Below are 13166 nucleotides of genomic sequence, written 5' to 3' on the forward strand. Positions count from 1 at the left end.
TTTCATCAGATGCCTTAGGTTGTCAGATGGTCCGTTCAGTGCATTCCGGGGGGGGGGGGGGGGAATTCACCCAAAATTAACGAAGACTCAGAACAAAGCCAAATTAAGTTTGAAAATGTTTCACAAGGTGCACTAACGATTCCAAGCATTTAAAACAGATTTCAAACATTTTAAGACACTTTTAAATGAGCGAAAACAGACATCGCAAAACCATTGAAATGCATTGAATAGGCTTCAATGCATTCCAATGGGGGAAACATTGTTTCACTTAGCGATGTTTCCTGTGGCGATTTTCGCTTAAGGACGGTAATCCGTTCCCATTGGAACGGATTAACCAGTTTTCAATGCATTCCTATGGGAAATGGTGTTTCGCTTAGCGATGTTTTCCCATAGCGATGTGTTTTTTTGAACCAATTAACATCGTTAAGCGAGGCACCACTGTACTTTAGTGTTTAAGGCAGAATAGCATTCTTCGCTGTTGTTGCTTTATTCGGTGTGTAAAAATTATTCTCTGTGTTTAAAAGCAAAAATCTGCCTCCTAAGCTTCCCTGGGCACCATAATGTTATTAAATCGTTTTATAATATTCACATCTCATCCCACAGATTGCATCTGAACTTCAGTAGAAAATGTTGCGGGCAAAGAATAAACTTCTGTGCCTCTGGCCCTTCCATTACAAGAAAAAGACAGTGCCACATCTCCATGACCTCCATATTCAGCGCTCACTGCATGCAGAGTCACTCCACTCTGAGTGGGTTGCAATGGCCAAAAAGCAGCTGAAGGGCAAGAATCCAGAGGAGCTGATATGGCACACCCCAGAGGGAATCTCCATCAAACCACTGTACTCTAAACAGGACACACAGAACTTTCCAGAGGAACTACCCGGAGTGAAACCCTTCACTCGTGGTCCTTATCCTACCATGTATACTTACAGGCCTTGGACCATCCGCCAGTATGCTGGCTTCAGTACTGTGGAGGAAAGTAACAAATTCTACAAGGACAACATCAAGGGTGAGATACAGCCCTGAGGAGTGAGGGGAGGGGAGAGTGTGGCCTACTTCTTAGGTGCTTTTGTATTTGTATTTTATGCCAGATGGGGGCTGCAATCACAAGTTTGGAAGGAGGTTGCATGGAAATTAATGATATTCGTTCTGGGTGATCATGGGTCCCATGACAGCCAAATGAAGTCTTATTTGGGAGTTAAGTGAACTTCCTAACATCAACCAAACATGCATAGATCAGACATTTAGTTTTGTTAAGGGACGTTTTAAGCAAAAGTCTTCAGTCATTTCCAATTTATTTTCTGATCATTTCTGATCTTTTGATCTTTTCTTAGTGAATTAAAACCAACCATGGATAGTTAGTTTTGCTATGATGACTATTCTGATTCTGTTAGGGGAAGGAAGAAGGATAATTCAGAGATGCATTCTGTCTACTTCTATGTGAACTGAAAAAAAGGATAGTTTGACTCCTTTCGAGTAGCTGGTAGCTCAGCCAGTCCATGAAGTAAAATCAGAATCCAGAAGCAGGCAGTGCCAGTAAGAGTATTGCTCACCTATGAATTTTGGATTTTCTTCTAAATTTACTTGAATATTCGAGTCTGTTTCAGTACTTGGACTCTTATTCAGCAGAGTACAGTACTTACTAAATGACAGCACTGTGTTCCACATTCTTTTCCTCTTCTCTTTTTTTCATTTCCTGGAGTAGCTAGAATAATAAAACAATTATCTTTTGAAAAAAAATGTAAGGTGCAGATCTCAATAAAATAGAAGATTTCATTTGGGTGGTAATAGAAACATGTTCCTATTTTTCTTCTGCGAAACTTAAGCATATCATTTTATCACTGTTGGCCACTTTAAAATTGGATACTAAACTGATGGATAGCTCAGTGGTTTAGGTTCAGAGGTCAGGAGTTTGATTCCGCACTGTGTATCCTTGTCAGGAGTTGGACTAGGTGATCCATAGGGTCCCTTCCAGCTATGCCGTGCTAAAATGATGATGATAATTTAGGATATGGTGTTGAAAAAAATGTTCCACATCTAATTTTGTACAGTAATTGTTATTGCATTACTTGGATTCTTCACACAGTTGCAAAGTCTAGATTTTTAAAAATAATTAGTAGAAGTCTATAACTGAAAAGCTTAGCCCCAAGTAATATCAGTAGTGGAGTCTAATTGTTGATTTTTTTTTTAAAGTTATGTTTAATATCTTAATGAGTTGCTGGGTGTGATTTTATGGCCAAAATATCCTTGCTTAGTGTAGCAAATTGTATTGGAGCAGACCTGTTGAATCAATGGGGTTCAGTTTATCAACTCCTCCATACGTTCTATTGAGTCAAATAAGCCTACTCTGTGACTTACTTTAGAATAGTAAATTGCAGGTACTGTATGCCTGTTTGATTCAATAGAATTTACAAACAAGTTGATTCACTGAATCTCCATTGGTTCAACGGGCCTATACTAGTACAATTTACTATGCTAAGAAACAGGTTTTTGACCATTTTCTCATTTCTATGCGTCTTCTTCAATATGGCATTCTGCATACCTATGCTTTTTTTCAGTAAACTAAAATCAGTCATCTTAAGGCTGTGTAACATTTATAATAACTGCTTATGAACTGATAGTTCTTAGGCAGCTACTAAACCTTGTGGCTCTCTGGCTTTCTCTGGCTCTCCCTTCAACAGTTTTCTGTATTCCTGTTAATCTTAATGCTGAATAGGATTGTTGCAGAACATTTTGTTCATTCTTTTTCACTTTATTGCATGATGATATTGCATGATTTCCCTCATTGAAAAGCATAGAACTGTCCGTTCAATGCTTTTCAATGGGGGGGGGGGAATTCACCAAAAATTAACAAAGACTCAGAACAAAGCCAAATTAAGTTTGCATAGGTTTCACAAGGTGGACTAATGATTCCAAGCATTTAAAACAGGTTTCAAACATTTTAAGACACTTTTAAATGAGCAAAAACAGACATCGGAAAGCCATTGAAAATCATTGAGTCGGCTTCAATGATTTTCAATGGGGGAAACATTGTATCGCTTAGCGATGTTTCCTATGGGGATTTTCGCTTAAGGACGGTAATCCGTTCCCATTGGAACGGATTAACCGGTTGTCAATGCATTCCTATGGGAAATGGTGTTTCGCTTAGCGATGTTTTCCCATAGCAATGTTTTTTTTGGAACCAATTAACATCGTTAAGCGAGGCACCACTGTAATGCTAACCTGTTTATTTTCTGTTCTTTTGTGTGGCTCTAGCGGGCCAGCAAGGTTTATCTGTTGCTTTTGATCTGGCAACTCATCGTGGTTATGATTCAGACAACCCCCGAGTTCGTGGTGACGTTGGAATGGCTGGGGTTGCCATTGATACAGTAGAAGATACCAAGATACTTTTTGATGGCATTCCTCTGGAGAAAATGTCTGTTTCTATGACAATGAATGGAGCAGTAATTCCTGTCCTGGCAACTTTCATTGTAACTGGGGAAGAACAAGGTGTGCCTCAGTCCAAGTTGACAGGAACAATACAGAATGATATACTGAAGGAATTCATGGTTCGAAATACCTACATTTTCCCCCCAGAACCATCAATGCGGATAATTGCTGACATCTTCCAATATACATCAAAGGTACTCTTTGCTCTAACAAGTACTTGTTTATTGTTCTTGATCTAAGTGTTTTATTCACATATATTTAGCATTCAAGTATATTTACATTTTTCTTGTAGCACATGCCCAAATTTAATTCCATTTCTATCAGTGGATACCATATGCAGGAGGCTGGAGCAGATGCCATTTTGGAATTAGCTTATACTATAGCTGATGGCTTAGAGTACTGCAGAACTGGGCTTCAGGCTGGTCTCACCATTGATGAATTTGCTCCAAGGTAAATTAATTCTATTTTTTGGAAAAGAATTCTGGTTTTTAATTTTGAAATTTCAAGATGGAAATACATCTTTGAAAGTGAGGTGTTGTATGATATAAAACCAAATTGTACAAAGCAATTTGGTTTCATAATTTCTATGGAAGTAATGTGTTGGATAATGCAGTGAGGACGTACAGAAGTGCCAGAAACGGCCCAAGGGAGCTACAGCCTTAATAAGATACTTGTTGGCTTTCCTACATATGAAATGGAATTTTGAAGTGTAGCTATTTTTAAAAAGTGATCTAGATTAAGAAAATGGAATTAACATGCCAAACGATTGCTGTATTTTTATTGCCTTTCCTGCACTTCTGGTCATCACTGTGCATTTTAACGCAATACATAATTAAAACTGCAATTGCTTCTATAACATTTGTTGATGGATGCTAGCTTAGAGGGAATTAAAAGGAAGTTTGACAAATTAATAGAAGAAAGGTGTTTCACTGGCTTTTGCCTATGATAGCAATACTAGACTGCCTTATTCTGTGGAAGTATATTATGGTGTGCCAAATATTGAGGAGTATTGTGTGCCTTTTCTGGAGGTACACAGTAACATGGTGAGAGGGTTTGAATGTGTCAGAGATGTTGAGAGCAGTACCGTCAGGATTCCTTGCAGGATCATTGAAGGTCAAAATTCTTCCATGGTGTTCCTTAGTACTACGAATGGTTGTGAACATTGAAATAGGAAGAAAGTTGACAGGAAGAAAAAAAATTATTTGAAATGTCATATTGGAGAAGAGTTTTACAGATACTGTGGGCCTTCAAAAAGACAAATAAGTGGTTTCCAGATGAAATCAAGCCTTAACTTTCACTGTAAGACCTGAGCAATGTTAACTGCAAGACTCTAAGGGCTGTTAATGAAAGGGTCTTTTGGGAGCTGCTAATTCATATGGTCACTATAAGTCAAAAGTAACTTGATTGCAGATGTTATACAGAAATTGGAGGAACGGGGCTTCATTTCCTCTGTATGGAATTTCTGGAAACATCAGTTTGAATACTGTAAGAAGCAAGATGCTGGAGTTGAATCTAGGACTTCTTTCTGATCCAGCACGGGATTTTATGTATTTTTTGCAGGGTTGAAGGTAAAGTAATTAAAGCAGCAGTTGATGGTTCAGTTACTTTGAAATTTGAAGCCTGCTTTCACAGTGAAAAAATCAAGTCCCACTGTGACAGTTTAAGGTGGCACAGACAGAATAAGGCATCCGAGAAAAACTTGATGGCCTTGAAAGCCCCTTCCAACTTCACTTTTCTATGATTTCTATGAAGGTTGTTTGAGTTGAGTGGCAGCTGTCTGAAAAGCTACAGGCTGGCAATATGTCCAATGTGATTTCTGTTCTGTTCTTTAATAACAAGGTTGTAGGCTTTGACAGAAGTAAATGCTTTGGACTCTGTGTAACTGTTTAGAAGTGGATGTGTTTCTAGCTTTCTTCTTTTCTTCATGACATAATGGCATTTGTTAGTGCATGCTATGAGGCTATGGAACAGTTCAGATAATTGTAGTTGTAATCAAAAAATTCATCTGGTGCCTTTTATACAATTTTAGATGACTAATTTCCATCCTTTTGATGAATATGACAGTCAGTGGGTATGAAAAATATGGAAAAGACTATAAGCAGTGGCTCTTAGACCTTTTAGAGGAAATCAGTTGACCTTCATCAATCCAAAGGCAACCAGGGGAGTTCTTCTTTCTACTTTGGATTCAAAAGTGTTGCCTTTTTGTCCACTTCATGATCCGCATGACATGTATTTATTCATCGTGGACAACACTATGTGTTCTCTTGTTGCAGACTGTCTTTCTTCTGGGGAATTGGTATGAACTTTTACATGGAAATAGCTAAGCTAAGAGCTGGAAGGCGCCTCTGGGCTCACTTAGTAGAAAAAATGTTTCAGCCAAAGGACACCAAATCACTTCTCCTTAGAGCTCATTGTCAAACTTCTGGATGGTCATTGACTGAACAGGTCAGTGTAAATATTGTGGCACATGATTACTAGTTTTCTTTTCTAATATTTCCAACATTATTCCATTATTTTCCCATGCAATAAAGAGGGAACCTCTACAAATTCTGGTTTTTATGTATGTCTAAATTACAAAAGAAGTGTACAAATGGATAGATGAACAATAATAATGCTCAAGATGTTAACTTCTCTGTAAGTGTTTAATGCTATTGATTTGTTCAAATTTCTTACAGTTCAGTTACTTTAATATGTATCTTTTATTCAGAAGAGTTGTTTGTGTCTTTCTATCCGTTTCTTTTACATTTGCAAAACCATGGCACTTAAACAATTGAAACTTCACATGCCTACTAAGAAAACACTGAGGATGTGCACTTTAGGGTTATTTGGATTGGTTAACTTCAATTTAAATATCTGTTATTTGACAGTGCCTTCTTCAGTCATGAGATGGTATACTTCCTAGAGAAAAGAGCAGTGAGGTGTCGCATAATTACATATCCAAAGGGTCCCTGTGGACCAAAAGCATGATAGCAAAATCAGTAATAAAATCCTCACCCCTAAGAAGTCGATTAACTGAACCTCCTTGCTCTTAAGGGGAGGGAGTAGATCAAGCAGAATAAAACACTGAGTGAGCACCTGGTGGAGGGAGAGGAAGACCAGTAAGAAAAAAAATTAATGAAGAGGGACAGAGAAGGAATAAAGGAAAGGTGGGTGAAGGTAGAGAAAATAGAATGTGTGTGTGGTTCCTCTGTGGAATTTAAAGAGCATTAGAGTAAGCAAATACGGGTTCGAAAACACACGTGTAAGCTTGGACAGAGAGCAATCAGGAGTTTGCACATGCTAAAATGGGCTGAAGAGTCCAAATTCAGCTAGCCATAATACAACACTCCTTCTCACAGGTCTGCCCACATAAGAACACCCTGGTACTCTCAGATATTATTGTGAAAAGGTCAAGTGGGCTTTGTAGTCCTTAGACTTAACTTGCATCACTGACAGGACTCTAAGTAAGCTAGGCCGAGGCAGCACTCTCAGATGACCCTATGACAAGTGTACTGTTCAGGAAACCAAATGAGTTTTATAATCTTTATTTTATTAAAGAAAAAGCATGTTACTAAGCTAAATTAAAACAAAACAAATAATCTAGCATTGTGCTGTTTAGTTACAAAGATGTAGTGAGGTAAAGAAAACATGAAAAATATAAAAGAGTTCAAAAACCTTATAAAAAATACAAAAAGACATTAAAAAGAATCAAAACAGTTCCAGAACAAGAAATCATTAGTAAAAACAAGATAATCCATGTAGGTCTTAAAAAGGCTATAGTCCTCAGTGATACTATAGAATAAAAACCCCTAAACAAAAGTAAAAATCCCTTATATGTCCCATAGTCCTTAGAAGAGAAAAATCCAGTAAATATACCATAGTCCTTACAAAATTACAAGAGCATAGTCCATATGGAGTATTCCAAGAAAAGAAGTCCATAAAGAATATTCCATAGAACAGTCCATAGAAAATAGTCCATGTAGGTAGGCCACCACTCCCAAATGGCTGAAGAGTAGGTCACGAATGACTGAAAGGTCGGTCTTGGAAAGACAAAGTCCATAGGCAAAAAGTTCCTTTTTCAAGAGTAACTGGCAAGGGCTTAATGCACCTTCCCACGATGTCATCCAATCAGAGCTCGTTACTAGGCAAACAGTCCTGTTACATCACATGACTTCCTTCCCATACGCAGCAGATGTTATTTGGGTTACGGTGGTTTCTCAAAGAGTCACAATTCCCATCTATCTAATCACACAGAGTCCTTTCTCAGGCTCTCAGAATAACATTCTCTCGGCTCGCCTGGAATACACTTGTCAGCATAGCAAAGATACTTTATACAAAGAAACAAGATGGAACCTCTCTGGCTTATTTCTTAATTACAAAACCCATATGCCTTTAAAAGATTTTAACTCAAAAACCCATCTCATCACAAGCCCCCGGAAGATTAACAAAATTCTCAAACAATTTAAGTTTTAATTTTGATAACTGAATAAGATGAGATGTCATAATTAAGCAGGAACAAAATAGAGAAAAATATTAACTTGAACATAAAGTAATACATTTCAAATATGATTCTAAAATAGCAAAACAATTGATACATGAGAACTATTATAATTACAGTATTTACCATACATGAGAGAAATTGACCTTAGACACTTCTACTAGTCTGAAAAACAGAAGAACAAACATGTTAGTATACTTAATCAAATACATTACTCTGCATATGCTCAGATAATACTCTAGTCATCAAACAGTAAAATAGTGAAACAAGGTTTAACATCATAATAACTTGACAAACCAATATACTGATATGAAGTAATAATGGATAAAACACTCTATGTATGCTCAGGAACATTGTCATACAGAATACCAAGAAAATTAAACATCAGAGCTTTATCAATTCTAGCCATTTTCTCCCCTTGCATCTGCACTAAACATTCGAGATAAGCAGTGGGGAATTAAAGCGTCCTTTCCTGGTAGATGTTCAACATCAAAATTATATTTTTGCAATCTGAAATACCACTGCATTAATCTTGGGCTTCGATGTCTCTGCTTCTCTAAGAATGTCAAAGCATTTTGGTCTGCTTGTATTGGATCAGGGCTGTAAATTACAAGGTTGTCTACATAGCCAATCACGTAATATAAATCACCAAACAATTCATCAACCAATTTCTGAAAAGTAACATAGGTATTTTCCATTCCAGGTGCTAGTTTTCTGAGTTGGTAAATTCCCTGAGGGCAAGTAAATGATGTATAAGGGCGATGTTCCTCTTTAATTAAAATCTGATAAAGCCCTCCTTTTATTCCAATTACAGAAATGTATTCAGTGTTTGCAACAATTTCTACCAACGTCTCAACATTGATTGTAAGGATTGTTTCAGTCTCCGGGAACTTATTTAACTGGCTAAAATCCAATTCCACTTTAGGATTAGCTAACACAGACTCCAATATCTGTCCTGGGCCAAATTGATCAATGCCTTCACCCCCGAATACCTGTATTGCTGAATTAGCTGTGCTATCAGGTTTGGTCACAAGAGGCCGCTGTTGCGTCAAAGTCCCCTCGGAAGTACTCTGCATAGCCTCAGAAACAGTATCAGCATTCTTACCACTTCCTTGGAAAATAGGCTGTTGAAAATAAGTATGGTCCCAAGCCTCTGCTTTTCTCTCTAAAGATCTTTCTGAGAAGATTAACTGTGGTACTGGGCCAAAGTTTCCAGATAGGATTTCAGTCTCTGAAGAAACATCAGTACTTTGTAATCCCAAAAAGTTAGCGCTTCCCCCTTCATTGGTTGTGTTAGAAACAGTCTCACAATCTGACAGGTTCAAATGCAGCCTTGTATCTTTAAGCAAGTTTACAGGATCAGTCCCATATTCACTTGTACTACTGAAACAATGTGAAAGTTCATGCTGCAAGGTCTCTGTACAAATAACTCCTCCTGTAACATTACTCAACGTCTCTGGTAAAGGTACTTTATCTCCTTCGGTCTGCTTTGATGTGTTCTCTCCTGTCCTAATTAGTTCCCCCTTATGGAGCATTGCCTCCCTGCAAAGCTGCCAGGAAGACCAAGGAAGGCCCTCCAACTTCACAGTATCTAATTTCACTGTTCTCTCTGGGCTGAGAGAAAGGGGGTTGTTTGAGATCTGACATGCATCAAAATCTGCTGACACAAGTCCTAGTGAAGAATTAAGCTGAGTCTCTATTTCATCATCCCGAATTATTTCAGAACTTCTCACCTGTCCTGTGCTCTGGAAAAGAGCTGAGGTTGGTGCTGAGCTGAATTCCAATGCACTGCAGTTATCTGGAGCACTGCAGTTTTCCCTTGGGTCGTCCGATGCTATTTCCCTCAAGTTCCCTTCTCGGCGAACTTTCTCCTGCATTCCTTTCTCTGCGCGCGGCTCCAGGGCCTGTGAATCCTCTGTTTGGACGGGCGATGAATCACTGTCTTCTCTGGAATGCTCCTTAGAATTCCACTGGGCCTCGTTAACTCTTTCCACACCAGCATCTTGCATCTCAGGATCGCTCCCAATTGTTTGGAGCGTCTCGTTGCAGTAATCCCCTAAGGAACCCTGCTGAGCTTGGAAAAACCTTTGCATCAAGCCAGGTTCTGTGCTAAGAAAACGTTTTAAAAGGATGTTTTCCTGGTAAAGCTCCCGTATCAGGCAATCTCTGTCCCTAATTTTCTGCTTGGCTTGCTCGAAAAATCCCGAAGCCACTTCCAAGAGTATATCCACGGTTTTCGACTGGTTTTGCTCCTCCATCTTCTGCTGGCAATCTAGCCTAGGCTAGGTCAGCAAAAACAAACAAAAAGGAGAGAAAAAATTTAAAAATCTCCTCTGCACCCTGACCAACTGCTGTCACTCTGTGACCCTAAGATCTGTGAGAAGACAGACAGCTGCCAAACCAAAATACTGAAAAATCCAAAAGGAAGAGAAAAGAAAAACTGTGATCACTCTGTGAACCCTAAAGTTACAGAGATGATTAATGACTGAACTGGGTGCAGATAGATACCTCTAAGATCAGGTCATCCCGACAGATGCTGAGATCATAGGGCATGACTCTAGGCCAAGCCAGATGCAACTAGGTACTCCTGACAGATCCTAAGATCGTAGTGGGAGACCCAGAGCTAGGCTGGAACACGGCCAGGTGCTCCGGCAAATCCTAAGATTATAGGAGTACACTTAGGCCAAAAACAAAAACAAAAAACCTGGATGCAAGTTCCAGAACAAGGTAGTCAGAGTCATTTATGCAGTCCTAAGATTGTGAAATGACCTGCTCAACTTGGGTGCAAGCACTCCAAAAATAAAGGACATGCATCTTGGAATTACTTCACTACAACGTTGTAACAACCTGCACATGCCTACTGATTAAATCCAATTGTTTCCTAACAGTTTGCTTGTCCCACTGGGAATCTCTTTCTTAAAAGAGCACCCCAGATTCTAACACACATTACCACAGCCTGAAGATTTAACACCTCTCACCACAGCCTTTAGATCTAACTGCCGGCAAACAGCGTTTCCTAGGAAGCTACTGTTTACACCCAGGGAAGCACCTAGCTCCTTGAAGCCTCAGTGTCCCACTGCAATCAAAACTTAGCTTGTGGATCAGAGTCACTCAAGCTGCCAGATAGAACAAAAATTGGTCATCCTGAGGTACTACAAAACCCAGCACGTGGTCCATCGCGCAGCTGCCACCATGTCGCAAACACGGGTTCGAAAACACACGTGTAAGCTTGGACAGAGAGCAATCAGGAGTTTGCACATGCTAAAATGGGCTGAAGAGTCCAAATTCAGCTAGCCATAATACAACACTCCTTCTCACAGGTCTGCCCACATAAGAACACCCTGGTACTCTCAGATATTATTGTGAAAAGGTCAAGTGGGCTTTGTAGTCCTTAGACTTAACTTGCATCACTGACAGGATTCTAAGTAAGCTAGGCCGAGGCAGCACTCTCAGATGACCCTATGACAAGTGTACTGTTCAGGAAACCAAATGAGTTTTATAATCTTTATTTTATTAAAGAAAAAGCATGTTACTAAGCTAAATTAAAACAAAACAAATAATCTAGCATTGTGCTGTTTAGTTACAAAGATGTAGTGAGGTAAAGAAAACATGAAAAATATAAAAGAGTTCAAAAACCTTATAAAAAATACAAAAAGACATTAAAAAGAATCAAAACAGTTCCAGAACAAGAAATCATTAGTAAAAACAAGATAATCCATGTAGGTCTTTAAAAGGCTATAGTCCTCAGTGATACTATAGAATAAAAACCCCTAAACAAAAGTAAAAATCCCTTATATGTCCCATAGTCCTTAGAAGAGAAAAATCCAGTAAATATGCCATAGTCCTTACAAAATTACAAGAGCATAGTCCATATGGAGTATTCCAAGAAAAGAAGTCCATAAAGAGTATTCCATAGAACAGTCCATAGAAAATAGTCCATGTAGGTAGGCCACCAGTCCCAAATGGCTGAAGAGTAGGTCACGAATGACTGAAAGGTCGGTCTTGGAAAGACAAAGTCCATAGGCAAAAAGTTCCTTTTTCAAGAGTAAATGGCAAGGGCTTAATGCACCTTCCCACGATGTCATCCAATCAGAGCTCGTTACTAGGCAAACAGTCCTGTTACATCACATGACTTCCTTCCCATACGCAGCAGATGTTATTTGGGTTACGGTGGTTTATCAAAGAGTCACAACAATTCCCATCTATCTAATCACACAGAGTCCTTTCTCAGGCTCTCAGAATAACATTCTCTCGGCTCGCCTGGAATACACTTGTCAGCATAGCAAAGATACTTTATACAAAGAAACAAGATGGAACCTCTCTGGCTTATTTCTTAATTACAAAACCCATATGCCTTTAAAAGATTTTAACTCAAAAACCCATCTCATCACAAAATATGCATAGAAAAAGAAGACTACTTGGGTCAATGTAGTTGGGTGAAGGGCAGGAGCACCAGACTAGAGCAAAGGATCACCAGGGCAGGAGAAAAGGAAGGACACATAATAATGGTTAAGTTACAGGGAGCCAGATTTCAGTTGAATATTTTAAAAAACCAGTTTCCTAACTGTTAGAGCAGTATGGCTGTGGAATCTATTTAGAATTTAGACAGCCACCCATGTATTGAGCAGAAGCTTGGACCTGATAACTTTATAGGCCCCTCCCAACTCCATTTTTTCTATGGTTTTATGATGCTGCTTTGTCTTTTAAAAATATTTAATATACATATGATTTAACATTAAGGTATTTAGATGTATGATTACAAATTTTTACAAATTAAGGAAGTTCAGGCACTCTGCAGCTCAGAGTATGTTCTCAAGGTTCTGACAGGAAATGCAGTTATCCTTACCAGAAGGTATTAATTCTGCTGAGCAATTACTCTGTTGTAGTCTTTTATTGCAGTTATGCACAAGCATGTTTGCTGTTTAAACCCTTCTCTTCCACAGTTGTTTGCTTACTCCAACCTCCGCGGAGCCAATCAGGATGTAGGAGAAACTTTTGTGTGTATGATTGTTGTAATTTAGATTAAGGCTGTTGCAAATCCTAATCCTCCACCCCAACTGCCATTGTCTCACAAAGCAGCTCATAGGAATTTAAGAAGAGAGACAAACCCTCTCACTAGTCTTGCACATTTCCAAAAACAAGGCCTGCAAAGGAAGTTCGGGGAGGCAAATGGCAGAGGAGGGCTATCAGTTCTTCACGACAAAAACAGATTGCTGAGTGATGCACCACTTGTGTCGCTTAATGCAGTTTTTGTCCTCAG

General features: G+C 38.9%; 1 protein-coding gene across 3 annotated transcripts in view; it reads left to right on the forward strand.

Annotated features, from left to right (window-relative positions):
• MMUT (methylmalonyl-CoA mutase) overlaps nucleotides 1–13166 on the forward strand; it is a 33147-nt gene that overhangs the window by 1117 nt on the left and 18864 nt on the right. For all 3 annotated transcript variants that reach the window (XM_073004287.2, XM_073004291.2, XM_020801493.3), the window contains exons 2-5: nucleotides 604–1009; nucleotides 3256–3623; nucleotides 3722–3879; nucleotides 5703–5874. In XM_073004287.2, the coding sequence (XP_072860388.2) occupies nucleotides 628–1009; nucleotides 3256–3623; nucleotides 3722–3879; nucleotides 5703–5874 (1080 nt within the window). In that variant the 5' untranslated portion in view covers nucleotides 604–627. The remainder of the gene's footprint in view (nucleotides 1–603; nucleotides 1010–3255; nucleotides 3624–3721; nucleotides 3880–5702; nucleotides 5875–13166) is intronic.

The sequence above is a fragment of the Pogona vitticeps genome, chromosome 1 (genome assembly GCF_051106095.1).
Source record: "Pogona vitticeps strain Pit_001003342236 chromosome 1, PviZW2.1, whole genome shotgun sequence".
NCBI lineage: Eukaryota > Metazoa > Chordata > Lepidosauria > Squamata > Agamidae > Pogona > Pogona vitticeps.